Source organism: Castanea sativa, chromosome 1 (assembly GCF_040712315.1).
Source record: "Castanea sativa cultivar Marrone di Chiusa Pesio chromosome 1, ASM4071231v1".
In the NCBI taxonomy this organism is placed as follows: Eukaryota; Viridiplantae; Streptophyta; class Magnoliopsida; order Fagales; family Fagaceae; genus Castanea; species Castanea sativa.
Window position 1 is genome coordinate 22,639,609 of NC_134013.1, and position 18,375 is coordinate 22,657,983.

General features: G+C 43.3%; 2 protein-coding genes across 2 annotated transcripts; one reads left to right on the forward strand and one right to left on the reverse strand.

Moving 5' to 3' along the window:
* Positions 1–12,010: 12,010 nt before the first annotated feature.
* LOC142622773 (uncharacterized) lies at positions 12,011–13,036 on the reverse strand. The gene is made up of 2 exons (XM_075796310.1): positions 12,920–13,036; positions 12,011–12,301 (listed from the first exon to the last, which is right to left on the reverse strand). Exons 1-2 carry the CDS (start codon positions 13,034–13,036, stop codon positions 12,011–12,013), a joined length of 408 nt encoding a protein of 135 aa, XP_075652425.1.
* Positions 13,037–16,976: 3,940 nt separating this feature from the next.
* Positions 16,977–18,010, forward strand: LOC142622784 (uncharacterized). The gene is made up of 2 exons (XM_075796319.1): positions 16,977–17,411; positions 17,495–18,010. Exons 1-2 carry the CDS (start codon positions 16,977–16,979, stop codon positions 18,008–18,010), a joined length of 951 nt encoding a protein of 316 aa, XP_075652434.1.
* Positions 18,011–18,375: the final 365 nt, after the last annotated feature.

Consider the following 18,375-nt stretch of genomic DNA (forward strand, 5'->3'; position numbering starts at 1 on the left):
AATAAAAATTCCTCTCATTATACCAGTTCAACAGACCAAATTGTTTATGGAAAAGAAAACTTGGGTTCTAATAAGTAAAAACTATGATGTTTAAAATTAAACTGAAAATAAGACGGTAGACATTGTCTTATGACTACCGCACTACTGGTAGTACTTCTTCAGGTGCTCCGTGTTCCAGGGGTGGCCCAACTTCCTTCCGTCTAATGTCTCCAAGTAGTACGTTCCTTTCCTATGCCATGAGATAATTCTGTACGGGCCTTCCCAGTTAGGACCCAGCTTTCCCAGGGATGCACCCTTCGTAGCGCCAAGCACTTTTCATAATACCAGATCTCCCACCTTGAAGTCCTGGTGCCGGACCTTGGAGTTGTAGTGTTTTGCCATCATGTCTTGGTACCGCGCCAGTCTCTATGCTGCTGCTGCCCTGACCTCATCTACAAGGTCAAGCTCTAAACGCAATGCTTCATTATTCTTGCTCTCGTCATAGCTTTCCACGCGGTAGCTCGTTAATCCCACTTCCGCCGGTATGAAGGCCTCAGCACCATACGCCAATCTAAACGGTGTCTCCCATGTTGGCGTTCTTGCCGTTGTCCTGTACGCCCATAGTACACTTGATAGTTCGTCCGGCCACATGCCCTTTGCCCCCTCGAGCCGGGTCTTGATAATCTTTAACAAGGACCGGTTCGTGACTTCAACTTGTCCGTTGGCCTGTGGGTGGGCAGGTGATGAGTAGTGATTCTTGATTCCCAGCTAAGAACAAAAGTCTCGGAACGCATCATTGTCGAATTGCTTCCCATTGTCTGAAACGAGCACTCTAGGGATCCCATATCGGCAAATAATACTTCTCCATACAAAGCTGCGAATGTTTTTCTCCGTGATAGTAGCAAGAGCTTCTACTTCCACCCACTTGGTGAAGTAGTCAATACCAACCACCAAGAACTTCAATTGTCTTACCGCTGTTGGAAATGGACCCATGATGTCCAATCCCCATTGCGCGAACGGCCATGGAGCCGTCATAGGTGTGAGTTCCTCCGTTGGCCGTCTAATGAGATTGCCAAACCATTGACACTTATCGCAGGCTCTAACGTACATATGGGCATCCTTTTGCATTGTCGGCCAGTAGTATCCTGTTCGGAGTAGCTTGTGCACCAGAGACCTTGATCCAGAGTGATTTCCATAAATTCCTTCATGAACTTCCCTCATCACGTAGTCTGCTTCTTCACGGCCAAGGCATCTTAGATATGGTCGGGAGAATCCTCTTTTGTAGAGGACGTCTTTAATCAGGATGAATCGGGCAGCCTTAACCTTCAATTTCCTTGTGTCTTCTTTGCTATCTGGCAGCTTGCCGTCCTTGAGGTACATCACAATTGGAACCGTCTAATCATCTTTAGTGTTTACTTCCTGCATTCGAGCGTTATCTAATAGCGATGAATGTTGGACGAAGGACAACACCTGTTCTGGGGCGACCATAGGTTCGGCCGAATCGGCCTTTATGAGTCGATCCGCCTCTTGGTTCTCTTCTCTTGGGATCTGAACTATCGTGAATTGGAGGTCACTCTTTCGACCCTTCACTTCCCCGAGGTACCTTCTCATTCGTTCATTCCTACAATCATAGCTCCCATTAACTTGACTGGCTACGATTTGAAAATCGGAGTAGACCACCGCCTTCCTAGTCCCAGCCGCTATCGCAAGTTCCAATCCTGCCACCAGGGCCTCACACTCTGCTTCGTTATTTGTAGTGGTGAATTCCAGACAGATCATGCATTCGATCTAATCTCCTTCCGAGGTGTGGAGTGCTACCCCAATTCCTCCCGCATGCTTGTTGGAAGATCCGTCTGTGTGAATTCTCCATGTAGGCGTCTCTTCTGCCCCTGCTCCTCAGGTGTAGTGAATTCCGCAATGAAGTCTGCCAGTATCTGCCCTTTCACAGCCGTTCGTGGCTGGTATTGGATATCATACTCACTTAGCTCGATAGCCAACAAAGCCATCCGTTCCGCAGTTTCAGGATTGTTCATTGCTCTCCGCAAGGGCTGATCAGTCAGGACTTTTATGGTATGTGCTTGAAAATAGGGTTTGAGTTTTTGAGCTGCAGTCACAAGAGCGAAAGCGAGTTTCTCCATCCGTGGGTATCTTTCTTCTGCTCCTCTCAGCGCCCGGCTGATAAAGTACACGGGCTTTTGTATCTTCCCTTCCTCTCTGATCAAAGCTGCACTTACCGCTGCTGATGAGACGGCAAGGTACATGAACAGTTCCTCCCCTGGCGTGGACGGACTAAGCAATGGCGGGGCAGAAAGATATGCCTTCAACTCTTCAAATGCCCTTTGGCATTCGTCCGTCCATGCGAAAGATCTCCTTAGTGTTCTGAAGAAAGGGAGACACTTGTCTGTCGCTCTTGATACGAACCTGTTTAAAGCTGCTATCTTCCCTGTCAAGTTTTGCACTTCCTTCACCGTCCTCGGAGGAGACAGTTCCATAATCGCTTTGACTTTCTCTGGGTTGACTTCAATGCCCCGCTGGGACACCATGAATCCTAAGAATTTTCCAGCGGTTACTCCGAATGCGCATTTGCTTGGATTCAGCTTCATTTTATACTCCCGAAGAGTGTTGAAAGTCTCTTGGAGGTCCCTCAGATGATCAGACACCTTTGCGCTTTTCACCAACATATCATCTACGTAAACCTGGACATTCCTGCCAATTTGGTGCGCGAACATTTTGTTCATTAGTCGTTGATACGTGGCTCCTGCGTTCTTGAGTCCGAACGGCATCACCTTGTAGCAAAAAAGCCCTTGGCTCGTCACAAATGATGTTTTCTCTTTATCTGTCTTCTCCAATTTAATTTGATTATACCCTGAGAAGGCATCCATGAAGCTCAACAATTCATGTCTTGCAGTGGAGTCTACTAAGGTGTCAATGCACGGGAATGGGTAACTATCTTTAGGGCATGCTTTATTCAGATCCGTGAAGTCAACACACATTCTCCACTTCCCGTTTGATTTCTTGACCATTACCACATTGGCCAGCCAATCAGGGTAGTAGACCTCCCTTATGAAGTTTGCTTCTCGCAGCTTCTGCACTTCCTCTGCCACGGTTCAATCCCGTTCGGGGGCGAACACACGCTTCTTTTGTCAAATTGGAGAGAAAGAAGGTGATACATTCAATTTGTGAACTATGATTGTTGGATCTATTCCCGGCATGTCGTCATGGCTCCATGCAAACACGTCTTGGTTTTCTTTGAGGAATAACAGGATCGCATGTCGAACCGTTTGGTCGACTGAGGTTCCGATCCTGGTGGTCCGATCAGGCCTTGAATCATCTAGTCGTACCTCCTCCAATTCCTCCACGGGTTCTGCTACTAATCTTTGTTCCTCGATGTTCATTTCCTGTATGTGGTCGTCCATCTCCATCATGGCAATGTAACATTCCCGCGCGCCCACCTGATTTCCGCGCAGTTCCCCAACTTCGTATTCGGTGGGAAACTTGATCATCAGATGGTAGGTAGAGGTGACGGCCTTCCAAGCATTTAGAGTGGGTCGTCCGAGTATGGCATTATATGCTGAGGAGCAATCAACCACGAGAAAGGAAACATCCTTGATTTTTTGCTGTGGATAGTCTCCTACCGTCACCGCCAACGTGACGGATCCTAAAGGATAGACCCGGGTTCCTCCAAAGCCAACGAGGGGTGAGCATGCCGGGATCAGGCGCTCTTTAGCAATCCCCATCTGCTGGAACGCGGGGTAATAAAGGATATCTGCTGAGCTCCCATTGTCCACCAAAACTCGGTGGATGTTGAAGTCCCCTGCCTGTATGCTAACCACGAGCGCGTCGTCATGAGGGTGGTGAAGGCGCCGGGCTTCCTCTTCCGAAAACTCGATGCGGGAGCTGTTCTGTCGTGTTCCTTCTGGTAAGGAACCTGTCGACTAGACGCTTTGAACCGTCCGTAAGTAAGTTTTTCAGGCCTTTTTGGATGACCCGGCAGAAATATTGCCCCCTACAATCATCCGTATATCTCCTACGGGTGGCCTGGGACGCTCATTTTCCTGTCTAGGATTCTGCTCCTGGGGTTGATCCGTTCTCTCCTTCCTTACGAACCTCTGCAACCTTCCTTGCCTGATAAGGGCCTCGATCTGTTGCTTCAAGTCATAACAGTCCGTCGTATCGTGGCCGTGATAGCGATGAAAACGGCAGTATCTATCTCTTGGCCTCTTATTCGGATCTCCTTTCAACTTGCCCGGGAACTTCAAGGTTCCTTCATCTTTGATTTGCATTAACACTTGGTCAATTGGAGCTGTAAGGGGGGTAAAGCTTGTAAATCTTCCCGAAGGTGGTTTGGATCTCCGGTCTTCTCGTCAGTCTCTAGTTCTTGCCATCTTTCGTCCGTTGTCCGGTTTCGTATCTTCCTGTCTTTCCCTTTTTCTTGGCTTATAGTCCTCTTGGGCCATCAAGGCATCCTCGACGTTCATGTACTTTGTCGCCCTGTAATGCACGTCGGACATAGTTTTCGGGTCATTTTTGCATAGAAAGAACAAGAACTTACCCTGTCGCAGCCCGTTCGTGAATGCTGCCACAAGTATCTTGTCATCCACCTCGTCTATCGAGAGGGCTTCCTTGTTAAAACGGGCTATGTATGACCTTAAAGTCTCGTCTTCTCTTTGCTTAATACTTAATATACACGCAGTAGACCTCTTATGCCGATGACTTCCGATGAAGTGTGATACGAACTGTGCGCCCAATTCCTTAAAAGTGCCGATGGAATTGGGTGTCAGTCTACTATACCAATCTCTCGCAGGCCCTTTCAAAGTGGTGAGGAAAGCCCTGCACATGATTTCATCTGGCACACCCTGAAGATGCATTAATGTTCTGAAAGATTCCAAATGATCTAATGGGTCTTTAGATCCGTCGTAGTTCTCCACATGAGGCATGCGAAACTTTGGAGGAAGGGGGCATGAATTCACTAGCGCTGTGAAAGGCAAATCCATTCTGTGGACTAGGTCGTCCAGGTTACTGGATACCCGTCCTCTAAGGGCGTTCATCATCACATCCATACGTTCCCTCATCTCCTGCATTTCGGCAGCTATGTGAGTCGGCAAAGTGTCTGAGACGGATGGTTGATTGGTTTTTTGCCGCTCGGGTCTAGTTGGAGCATTGCTGCCCTCAAGTCCTTCTGCGTTTCTTCCTTCCGGACTAGCACCCTCCTGGTCTTCCTCTAGTCCACTTGGGTGTGCGGTCTTTTGTCGCAGCTGTTCTTCCAAATCATGATTCTGCTTGGTGAGGCGCTCAACCGCCGCCGCAAGCGTTTGGACCTGCTTCTCTAGAGCTGTGGCGTGCAGTTCGTCACCTTGATTTTTATTTATTGTCATCAATCGAGTGAGTACCATACAACTTTTCATCTCAGGAATAGAGCGAGGCTGAAATAATCAAAAAACTCTTTCCCACAGACGGCGCCAACTGATGATGCCGAAAAAATGACCAGTAAGTCGCAAGCACTCTACTCACCAAAGCAACACCTGCAAAAAAAGGAAAAAAGAGGACCTAAGAGAGAGCACCGGTGTGGTGCCGGCCAAAAACCCTCCGAAGGTCAAGTTAGAGTCTTATTTTTCAACCCTAGAGTGCCAGAGTTGAGATAGTTATGCGTACCTTACTTTGTGAGGGTTTTGGAGTATATATAGTAGCGTAGGGCCGAAATTCACGCCTTGGTCAAGAAGTCCTTTCCTTCTAGGAGAATAACTCGTGGAATTTTGTATTTCTTAGAGTTCTTTTCCTTATACGAATCTTCAATCAAGGCTAACATGTAGTGCAAGAATTCTTCATATATACGTTGGCGTGAATTACAATCAAGGCCACATCAGCCCCAATCATATAGTGTGATTTGAGGTAGCCCGGAGAACGACGGGAGAAATTATGTGCGTGCATTCTACTCGTCCATCCACTACGCATCCGTCCTCCTTGGTCATATAACCCGTCACCCTATCGTAACGATTTTAACCATATGTGGTGGTACCGTCATGTTGAATTTATCCCCTATCATTAATCATTCAAGTGACTTCAAATGGGGTGCCTGCGTCTATATCATAGATGGGGAGACCGACCAACTTTAGGAGAAAATACAGACCAAATTTATAACTCAGGAAATATCAATACAAGAGTAGAGTCTTCAGACCAAGAAAAATACAAATTTGACCAAACCTTCCAAGGTATCAGTAGCTAAGGGGTAACACTAGATATTGTAGAGAAAACCAGCCCCACCGTGAAGGCACACATGGACTCGAAAGCCCAAATCTAGATCAGAGACTAGGACCACTCTTCGTCTCGTGGTCCACAAAGGATTAATCCAAGAAAAACCACTATGGGAGATGGAAAATCACCGATAAGGATAAGAAAGCACTATAACAGGACATAGAAAGGCTCACGTCGGGGCCCAATCTATAATTCAAGGTGGTTGAAGACTGACAATTAATCTAATAAGAAAGAACTACAACATATTTTTTTTAACCATTGCTTTTCCCAAACCATTTGTTATGAATTATAGGGCTACAACTTATTCCACACTCATTTTCACAATTATTTTTATGTGACAGTTTGTGATTGACTGCCTATCACTTTTACATGAATTCACCACTCATGGTCAACCACATTAAATATTTGTGAAAATGAGTATGAAATAAGTTGTGTCATTAAAAAAAAAATTTCCTCATAATTTCATGTCATTCAACTTGACCAATAGCCCGCTTTTTGTCATTGAAACTTCGATATGATCGTAGTCTGCAGCTTCATGTCTCAATTTATCAAGTTTTTCACCTTGACCCCAAATAACATAAGCTTCTTCGTTCTGAGCCGCTTCATCATTAATTTCCATATCTTCATCAGACATCCTTAGAGAAACCACAAATTGCACCAAGAACATAGTATAGTATGCTTGTAATCGCACTATTTACTTGTCTTTTTGCTTTCATCCTCGAATTAGATACACTCCCTTTTTTGCTTTCATTCTAATGTTAATTTTTTTATGGAATGAAAGCAAAAAGGGCGTGTATCTAATGTGAGGATGAAAGCAAAAAGACGAGTCTCATTTTCTCTAATGCGCTTGGATTTGCTTTATTGTGGTTCTTAGATTGTGAATTTTGTGCGTCTTGCTCTAGTAGCAAGCACCACCGTAAACAAGAACGTAAAGAATCGCGAATTGATCCTAGAGGTATGTACTTGTCTTCTTTCGATTTTAATTGAGGTTTAAGTTTAAGGGGTAATTAAATGCATTAATTAATGCCCTTTCTTTCTCTCTCTCTCTCTCTCTCTCTCTCTCTCTCTCTCTCTCTCTCGTTTATAGAAAGACAGGACAAATTTTTTCCATACCCAATCTGCTGTTGTAAAGCTAGGAAGCATGGACATGGCAAAACGGCCGCCACACCCGCGTCTGATGTGGCGAAGCGCGAGGGACGCCGCTACTTGGGCGTCGGTGCCGCTTCCTTTTTTTTTTTCGTTTCACAAATCGCCCCAACGTGCGTCGATGCGGTCTAGACTCAGGCCGAAGCGGCGCCAACTCTCTCTCTCGTTTATAGAAAGTCAGGACAAATTTTTTCCATACCCAGTATACTGTTGTAAAGCTAGGAAGCACGGACGCGGCAAAACGGCCGCCGCACCCGCGTCTGACGTGGTGACGAGCGAGGGACGCCGCTGCCTGCGCGTTGATGCCGCGTCCATTTTTTTTCATTTCACAAATCACACCGACGCGCGTCGATGCGGTCTAGACTCGGGCCGAAGCGGCACCAACTTGGGCTGAATCGCACTGACTTAGGCCCTATCGGTCTGTATCGGGCGATATCGCCGAAATGAAGGTTTTCTCCGATGGACCGATTCAAGCCGAAATAAAAAATAAATTAAAAAAAGGTGCAAAATGCACCGTTTCTACTTACTATATCAAACCCTAAGTCCCTAACTCATTCATCTCTCTCTCAGTTCACTCGTCTCTGCTCTTTGTGCTCTTAGCCTCTCGCCGACTAACCCACCTGCTGCTCTCTGCCTCTCACCTCACTCAGCCACTCAAACCTCACCAACCCACACTATGCTCTTTGCCTCTCACCTCACTCAGCCACTCAAACCTCACCGACCCACTCACAACTCACAACATCACAGCTCGCCTCACTTCGTGCTTCCTAGCTCAACTCAGGTATCATCAATCTTCACCAATCTTCACGTGATCTGATTTTTTATATTTTTTTAACTGTGATGTTGTGATCTGATTTTTTTAACTGTGAACTGTGATGTTGTGATGTTAATAATTATTATTAATTTATATAGTTATTATGAATCTATGAACTGTGATGTTAATAGTTAATAGTTATTATTAAATGGTATATGTTTATATAATGTGAAAAAGTATATAGTGAAAAAGTATGCTTAGCAATATATAAACTGATATATGTTTATATAATGTGAAAAAGTATGCTTAGAAATATATTAAAAATATAAATAAAAATATTTTTAATAATTTTTTAATCGCCGCACCCACATCCTACTTTTTCAAAAATTGTCGAGTCCCGCACCAGTACCTGAATCCTGAAACGCATCCGTGCTTCATAGATTGTAAAGCCAACAACTCCTGAGGACAAATCACAAATGGGTCGCAAATCCACCAGATTAACCTATGATTTCTAACTTGAAGAGATACCCATTAGGACTCCATATAATAAACACTGAAAGCATGTATGAAAAGGTCGGTCATTAACAATGGTATCTCTAGGAATTTTATATAAGGTGGTCACTAAAAAATTTAAATTACCACAATATTTTTCTTAGTATCATTTTTTAAAGAAAAATGAAATTAGAAATTATTTTTATTGAATAGATTGAATGAACTATAAATTTTATCTTTTTTATTTTATAATAGATTTTTGTGGCCAAAATGGGGATATACCTCTTTCGCGCAAAACATGTAGCAAAATGCCTATATTCTGAAACTATTTAGGAAAATGCCCATGTTTTAAACTCTATTTTCTAAAAATCGAGTTTCAATGAAAAACTTGATTTTTAGAAAATCACGTTAAAAAAAATCAAACTAAAAAAAAAAAAAAAAAAAAACTACATGGAACCAAGTTCCATGTAGTTTTTTTCAAGTAACTCGATTTTTGCCAAATCGAGTTTCAAAATAGGGGCATTTTGTTACTTGTTTTGGGCGAAAGGGGTAAAAGCTCATTTTCTCCGGTTTGGGCCAAAATGGAGTTTTATCCCTTTTTGCAAAACTTTTCAGCAAAACGCCTCCTATTTGAAATTATTTAGGGACTGGCCTGCTTCCCATAGCCAATTTAAAGAAGAAAAGGAAGGAGCAGGAAGTGGAGGAGGGTGAGTTGATCCCCCAGAAGGAGGCCAAACAACAGAAGATGGCCAAGGACAAACGGGTCTCTTCTATGGACAACAGGGAAGATCCAACTGCAGTCGAGGTGTGCCAACAACGCACTTGGGCTCCCCGATTGGAGTTGGATGGCACTATCATCCCATGGAATTTCTCAATTAGGGAGTTCCAAAGAGGGCACTCTGCCTACATTGCTGAAGCTTTAGAGCAACTCATTATCTTGCCGAAAGATATGGATGCTCTAAAACACATGAGGTAGCAGGACCTCTTCATGTCGCTGAAGAGATATCTCGCCATGGTAAACTCCACTATTGCATTTGTTAAGTAGATGTTAGGGCACTCTTTTTGTTCCTTTTTCTTTTTCCCATTCTTTCTTTCTTTCTCATGGGATTCTTCTGCCATTTTTATGCAGGCTATCCAGGAAGTTTTTGTAGCTGAGGAGTGGTCAAGGATGATCGAAATGAGACCCAAGCTGAGGTTTAACTCCACGCTTAAACCACCAAGGCCCTGGGAGCCGCGAAGCAAGAAAACCAAGAGCTAGCCAACAAATTGATCATGGAAAAGCGCTGAGTCTGGCCTAAAGGGTGCTTAGGATCAGACTGAAGATCAGCGCAAACTGCTTCATCTTAAAGAAATAGATCTGGCCACACAGAAGTAGCTGGTTCTGGACCTTAAGGCTGAGCTGGAGAAAGCCAAAACCGCCACTCGGGCGGCTGAGGAAGCAATAAAGGCCACAAGGCAAGCATTCTATAACCTTGAGGTAGAAGAAACCGAGATTGGGTTGGCTGAGGAGCTGGCCGAGGTGTGTCAGGATTACTGCAAGGAGACGTGGGAAAAGGCCCTCAACCTTGCAGGGGTCCCTGCTTTCTCAGAGTGGAGGCAGGCTAGGAATGTTTACTATCCTCTTGATATATGTGAAGTCCCAGCTGCCCCTACACCTCTCTTTGCCATTGCCTCAGAGTCCTCTGAGCAGCTCCTGACTGCACAAGCTCTTCCTCCCCCCATCGAGGTTTCCAAAGTATCCAGCCAAGCTGGTGGTCAAGGCCTAGGGGCTGAGGTGGACAAGGATAAGGGCAAAGGCGAAGAAGTCAAATCCTTCCCAGAGGTTAAGGATGCTGCCAAGGCCAAGGATGCCAACAAAGCCCAAGTTATAATAGTTCAAACGAAAGAGGCAGAAGCTCAATCCAAAGAGGTTGACTCCAAGGCCAAAGATGCTACTACCTCTTAGTCGAATAAGAAAGACAACCCTCCTCCTCCAGCCAAAGTTTAGCTCTTAGGATTTTACTTTCTTCACTATCAATTTTCTTTCTTTTTGTTGTTTTTCCTTTGTATTATCTTTAATTATACAAGTAGACTTTTGTAAGTAAATTGCCCTTTCCTAAGGCTTAAATGAATGAAAATGACAAATCTTTCCGTTATGTTGATGACATTTATATCTTTTCTTTGCGTAGTTTCTATTTTACTTAGTATTGAATTATCTGGACAATGAGATGTGCCCCACCTTGTTATATGCATAAGTAATAATACCTTCCTAATTAATCAACAGAATCAAGAATTTACTAAGTCACCACCATTTAGTAAAGCACACTTTCAACTTCAAGATCCATACACTATAATAGAGCAATCATCTACATCACTCCCCATAAACTTGCTGATCTTGAGGAAGTAATTAGATATTAACCAGATAACAGATATGTTTGACATACTCACAAATGCTTTAAGTAATGCTCATGAACTTCTGTTCATTTAGATCACTGTTGTGAGAACCACCAAGGCATGTGATCCGTTAATTTACCCACAATAGATGGTCCGAGGAACCAAACATAACCAAGGTTCTGTTTTATACTTTGAAAAATGACTTGAAAAGATATCAATTTACTCAAGATATGTGGTCCAAGAAGCTAGACATAGCCAATGTTTTATTTGATACTTAGAAAGATGACTTGAAAAGATATTAATTTACCCAAGGTATGTGGTCCGAGGAGCCAGGCATAGCTAAGGTTCTGTTTGATACTTAGAAAAATGACTAGAAAAGATATAAATTTACCCAAGGTATGTGGTTCGAGGAGCCAGGCATAACTAAGGTTATGTTTGATACTTAGAAAAATGACTAGAAAAGATATAAATTTACCCAAGGTATGTGGTCCGAGGAGCCAGACATAGCCAAGGTTCTATTTGATACTAAGAAAAATAACTTGAAAAGATATCAATTTACCCAAGGTATGTGGTCCTAAGAGCCAAGCATAGTAAAGGTTCTGTTTGATACTTAGAAAAATGACTGAGGTATTAATTTAGCCAAAGTAGATGGTCCGAGGAATTAGACATAACTAAAATTCAATTTAATACTTAGAAAAAACGTGAAATTTAACACACAAAGTAATAAGCGATATACAACATTAAAGACCTTCATTAATAATAATATATTCACAAGTTATTTACATTCTAGGGACGTGGTACAACGTTCTCATCTAGATCTTCCAGATAAAATGCCTCTATTCCAGCCACCGAGGTAATGCGGTATGGCCCTTCCCAGTTTGACCCTAATTTTTCTCAAGCTGGATTCTTTGCAATACCTAAAATCTTCCTTAAAACCAAATCCCCTAGCGCCAGTGGTCTTAACTTCACGTTCGAGTCATAACCCTGTTTGAGCTTGTGTTGATAATATGCCAATTAAACCCTAGCACTTTCCCTTCGCTCTTCAACCAAATCCAAGCTCCTTTCCAACAACCCATTATTGTTACTCGGAGTAAAAGAGCTTGTCCTCAGTGTTGGGAAACCGGTTTCGAGAGGAATTACAGCATTGGCCCCATAAGTCATTGAGAAGGAAGTCTCCCCTATGGACCTACGAGGTGTAGTCTTGTAGGTCCAAAGGAAGTGTGACAGTTCTTCCACCAATTTTCCCTTAGCATCATCCAATCTCTTCTTGAGCCCATTTACTATTACCTTATTAACAGCCTCGGCCTGTCCATTTCCTTATGGATAAGCAAGGTTGGAATATCTGTTTGTAATGCCCAGATTGCAGCAATATCTTTTAAAGGCCTTACTATCAAACTAAAGGTCATTATTTGAGATAAGGGTATGAGGAATTCCAAACCGGGTGACAATGTTTTTCCAAACAAATCTTTTTGCATCCAAGTCTCTGATATTTGACATTGGCTCAGCTTCAACCTATTTAGTGAAATGATCCGTGCCAACTAGCAGCCATTCTTTATTCCATGCTACTATGGGGAAGGGTCCTATAATATCTAAGCCCCATTGAGTAGAATGCTAAGGGCTAGATAGAGGATTGAGAACGCCCCCTGGTTGATGAATATTAGGAGCAAACATCTGACACTGGTCACACTTCTTCACATACTCTAGTGCTTCCCTCTATAAATTGGGCCACCAATATCCTTGGGTAAGGGCCCTATGGGATAAGGATCTACCTCTTGTATGACTTCGAAAAATCCCTTCATGTAATTCTTCTAGAAGTAGTTATGTTGCTTCAAGGTGTATACACAACAAGTATGGTCTAGAAAAAGAGCGCTTGTATAACTTTTAATCCTTGGACAACCAAAATCTAGGAGCTTTTCTATGTACTTTGTCAGCTTGGGACTTTTCCTTAGGTAAGATGTTCTCTTTAAGGTACAGCACAATGGGGTCCATCCAACTAGGTCCCACCCTAATCTGATGAACACAGACTGTATCCATATTCATCTTAGTAGGCTTAAACAAATCTTCTACCAAGATGACCCAAGGTAAGCTCTGTGTTGAGGACGTTGCTAGGGTGGCTAGAGAATCAGCATGAGTATTTCTGCTTCTGGGAATTTGCACTAAGGTGAAGGACTCAAACTTTAATTGTAAACATCTAACCTGACTTAAATACTCCTACATCCTCAAATTTCTGGCTTCCAGCTCCCCTTCCACTTGGCCTACAGCCAATCTTGAATCCGAGAACATCTCCACAGTCTTTTCTCCCATCTTCTGAACCATGGTCATTCTTACTAGTAGAGTTTCATACTCGACTTCATTATTCGTGGCCGAGAAATTCATCCTAAAATATTTCTCAATAACGATCTTATCCGGAGGTATTACAACTAGCCCCACTCCTGATTCTCTTTGATTTGCCGCGTCGTTCATGTACACCTTCCATGACAGAGGTTCCTTTAGGGAGATCATGCCAACTAATTTTTCATCAATGTCTAACTTCTTAGTATTTTCTTCTAACAAGGGCTTAGCGAACTCGGCCACCAAGTTGGCGAGAACCTGGCCTTTTACAAAGGTGCGTGGCATATACTTAATATTAAAAGCCTCCAGAATTGTACCCCACTTGGCAATCCTTCCCGTATAATCAGCACTCCTAAATAGAGACTTAAGCAGGAGTTAGGTTAAGACCATAACTGTGTGGGACTGGAAGTAGTGGGGAAGATTATGCGTAGCATGCACCACTACCAAAATAGCATTTTCCCGTAGTAAGTAATAAATCTCAGCTTCATGCAATAATTTACTCACATAATAAACTAGCCTCTGTACACCATTGTCAACCCTTATCAACACCAAACTAATGGCATAGGAAGCCACAACAATGTAAGCAAACAACACCTCATCCTCCTCGGGTATGGACATAACAGGTGCCTGAGAAAGATATTCCCCTATTTTGAAACTCGATTTCTAGAAAATCGAGTTACTTGAAAATTTGTCCATGGAACTCGAGTTCTATGCAGATTTTATTTTTATTTTTAAATTTGATTGCCTATAACTCGATTTTCGCCAAATCAAGTTTTTCATTGAAACTCGATTTTTAGAAAATCGAGTTTAAAACAGGGGCATATCCCTAAATAGTCTCAGACAGGGGGCATTTTGCTGAAAAGTTTCAGCGAAAGGGATATATCCCCATTTTGGCTGTTTGCAAGACATTAAAATTATTTGAGATACTGAAACAATTACCAAAAATATTGCAAAAACTGTTTTGTTCAATTTTAAAACTGGTCGAATAGGAATTGAAAAAATCTGAGAGGCTAGGTCTAGAAATTTCAAATAGTAATCAAACTACTTCAACACGTTGAACATGAAGTTCATAAACTAAATGTCTATGTAATGGGGACATAAGAAGCAACTTTACCTCTGTGAGCATAGACATGGTGCCGCTTCTATTTAATATAACAAATGGGGCATCTACATTTGTACCATAAATTTAACATTAAATAAATAAATAAATAAAAAGGCTACTCTTGGGCTCATTTGTTATTGTTTTTTTTTTTAGCTTATTTATATTCTGTACAATTTTTTTAAAAACTTTACTTTAATATATTAAAGTTTTTTTAGCCTAATAAACCAAAACAAATTAACTCTATTAAAAAGACAGTTAGAAAATAATGAAAATGGTCGGAGATAATTTTTAGGGTGGTCAATTTTTATTTATTTATTTATTTTTAAATTTTATAATTGGGGAAGAGTTGATTTGAACTCGACTCCATTAGAAACTGTTGGAACATTTTAATATTAAATAATTAAAATTGATGATGCCAAGAAAATCAGTAGGTTGGATGCTTCGGACTTGAAAGGACTATTGGTTCTTTCTACGGCCTGAAAAAGAAAGAAAAGCGTATCAAAGGCGACCGGGGCTGCCGGCCAAAAATCCTCCGATGGTAAAGTTAGTTTTTCCTCTAAGTAATCTGAGTTCCAACTTTTTTGGAGTAATAAAATGAACCTACCTTTGCCTTGTCTGAATCAGCCTTTATATAGTGCCTTCATAGACGGTTATCGAAATGGGAACCTCTCCTGGATTCGAGGCTGAAACGTAACTGCCATAACCGTCCAGGAGTTACATTTCTATTTCACAACGGATACATGACCGTTATGCGTGGGATAAGGGATTATATTCGGAGATTCTCCCAAGTGTGGTACCCTCGTCCTGAATTTCCTTCGCCGAGTGCACCTGCTGATTCCAAGTGTAAAATCCTAGTCCATGGATCTCCATGTGGACGAGTCCTCTTCAGGGTAAGCTGTGCGCACCCCACGGACGAGGGGTGTAGCTTCGCTATCACCCTCTGGACGTCCTTGTTCGTTACCCTCGTCCTGAGGATAACTTCTGGACGGCTGCCGAGGTGATGACCGTCCACGGACGGTTTGGGTGGTTTGAGTGTTTTTCATCCCACATCAGTTGCCCCTCGTCCAGGAGTTATACGATGCATCAATAGATCTTAAAACGCACCACGTGTCGCACATCCATAGGAGGTTGGTCAACCGGTTTACTCCTCCGAGGCATGCGCCACGTGTCACCTTTTGATTAGGTCCGTCGTTGCGGTTACCGAGACTTTTCTGCTTATAAATAGTGGTTTCTCTCTCATGCCCCTCTCACTTTTTCATATTTTCCGCTTTGACACTCTCGTCCGTCGATTCGTCTAAGAATATCCTCAGCGTCCTTAGTGTCCCTCGTCTAGAGCCAGGTAATCTTTCTATACTCACTTTAGTTTTCCTTGTTAAGTGTTAGGGCGTTTTCAATGGCCTCCTGCTCGTCTAGCGACAGTGTGGTCAGGGCCATAGACGAGTATCACGACGACTCTAGTTATGACACCTCTAGTAACGCCAGTAGTAGTAGTGGTCACACAACTGAGGAATACACATCTGGTGTTCCTGGAATCCCTGTAGAAACTCTTCAAGAGAGTATTAGGACGAGGACAGCTTCTGGGGCTGACACCTCGACGAGCTCCCCGCCGTCCTCCCCTTTAGACGAACAGGAAACCGTATATAGTTGTGCTCTTGAGGTTCCTTCCAGGACGGACGAGAGAAGGTTAGATTCCCTTAGGACTTGGTTTCAAATTCATGATGATCTAAACCCTAGGCTAGCTGTCCGAGGCGAGTGGTGTTGCCAGCCTCGTTTTGGAATAGGTGTTTATGAAGCCTATTTGTTAGGGGGGCTTAGACTCCCCTTAAATGCCTTTGCTAGGGAATTACTAACTAGGTTGGGCTTGGGAGTGTGTCAGCTTAACCCCAACGCATGGAGACTAGTTGTCTCCATGCAAGTCTTATGGATGGAGGTGTTTGACGGGAACCGTCCTATTACCGTGGACGAGTTCTTGTACTGCTATAAACCCTCCGAGATAAATCAATCTCGAGGCTTCCATCAGTTCACAGCCAGGGGCAATGACTGTAGACTGATTAAGTCTTTGCCCTCGTCGACGAGAACTGGAAGACGGAGTTTTTCTTCGTCTCTGGTTTCTGGGCGGGGCATCCCGTTGAGATTGGTAGAGATTCATTTGCTCCTTATACTGGAGACATAGGGAACCTTCGTCCAGAAGGTATGTCACGTTTTTCTTTTTTGTTTCTTTTATATTATACTTTCTGTTTGGACGATGGTCTGACCTTAATTTCTTTCTTCCCTTTCCAGCCGTTGGACGACCCTCTTTGAGCAAGTTCCATCGTGACCACGTCCACAGGGTCCGTCTACATCCTGAACGAGACTTCCACTCGTTAGTGACCCTTAAGCGTCTACACAAGTGGGGACTCGGCCCTGAACCGTCCGTCGACGCCTTAGCACACGAGCTAACCACCCGTAGACGTGAGTGTTGCACTTTAAGACATTTGTCTTATTATTATTTATATGTCTTTTCTAAAGTTTTTTTTTTTTTTTTTTTTTTTTTTTGGAATGGCAACCATGAAGGGAAACAAGGGGAAGGAAGTTGTCGACGAGGCAGCTAGATCTGAGCCTCAACCCCAACCTCGTCTTGTTTCTGGTGAGAAAAGGAAAAGCTTGTCCAAGCATGTGGACTTGACTAGCCTGCCAAGTCGTCGGGGGAAGAAAGCTAAGTCTGGGTCGTCCAGGCCTGAAACTGCTAGGCCTGAGCCTACTTCCCAACCGCCCGTCCTGGTCCTTGATGTTGACTCGTCCACGCCCCTAAGCGCCACTCCGTCCAAGTCCCCTGCTATTGACTCGTCCCATCCCCCTCAAGGGATTTCTACTAACTTATTGGGGAACGAGGATCTGGCTTGGGAGCGTTTTCAAGAAGCTGTGAAAGGCGAGGACGTGGCTGCGTGCTACAACATGTCCTTGAAAGATTTCGAGCATTCTGGCGTCCACGATCTCTTCAAGGTGACTATCTTTGCCTCGTCTTGATTTGCCTATGTTTGCCCAATATTGTTTCTATCATCTAAACTTCCTTTCCTTTTATGTAGGCTATGTCCAAGTTCGTAGCTGCGTCCAGGCAGGCCACTGAGTTGGACAGGACGAGGATCCTTCTAGAGAAAAGAATAGAAGAGATCAAAAACGACTGTAGGACGTGGGCAGAGGTGGCGAACAAGGCCAAGGACGAGGTTGAGGAGTTCAAGGTTTTGGTGGGGGAGCTGAAGTCTGACACTGCCAAGAAGGACGAGCGTCTTGAACTTCTTCAAAAGGAAAATGACGAGTTGAGCCAACTTCTGAAGAAAGCTAAAGACGAGGCGGTGGAGGAGTTCAAGGCGTCCAAGGAGTTTACTGACCTGATGGACACGAACTATGCAGCAGGGTTTGAGGACTTTAGGATGGACGCTATGGACAGCTTTCCTGAAGTTGACTTTAGCGTCATCAAACTCAACCTTGCTGCTGCTACAAGTTCTCTCGTCCACACAGGTTCAGACGATATCAACGTTGAGGACGACGCTTCCACCAGACCAGCCCAGGACGATCCTAATGCTGATGCCCCTTCCCCTTGAAGAAGTTATTGTTGTTTAGCTTTCTTCTTTTCTCTTTTATTTTATTTAAAATGTATCTGAGAATTTGAAATGTTATTTAAGTACAATTTCCTCGTCTAGAGTGTTCTAGACGAGCTTATGAACAATGTCTTACTGTTTATTTTATAAGGGTTTTTGGACGGTGGCCGTCTACCCTTTTCCAGTTAAAGAATATCTTCTTTGTTTGTTTATCATTTATGTCATTGTCCTTTAAACTACGCTCTAAGTGTTAAATGACCGTCTACAATATTTTTATGGACGACCCACCTAGGTTTGATGATGACTGCATTACTTTAGCCTGTCCTTTAGGCAATTACTATTCGTCTTCTCGAAAGCAATTTATAATG

Bases quoted from the DNA above. Each gene is read 5' to 3' on its own strand.
- LOC142622784 (XM_075796319.1), top strand. From the start codon at position 16,977: ATGAAGGGAAACAAGGGGAAGGAAGTTGTCGACGAGGCAGCTAGATCT. The intron at 17,412-17,494 runs GTGACTATCTTT...CCTTTTATGTAG, and splicing joins GCGTCCACGATCTCTTCAAG to GCTATGTCCAAGTTCGTAGC.
- LOC142622773 (XM_075796310.1), bottom strand. From the start codon at position 13,036: ATGAATATGGATACAGTCTGTGTTCATCAGATTAGGGTGGGACCTAGT. The intron at 12,302-12,919 runs GTACATAGAAAA...GGAAATGGACAG, and splicing joins AAAAGTCCCAAGCTGACAAA to GCCGAGGCTGTTAATAAGGT.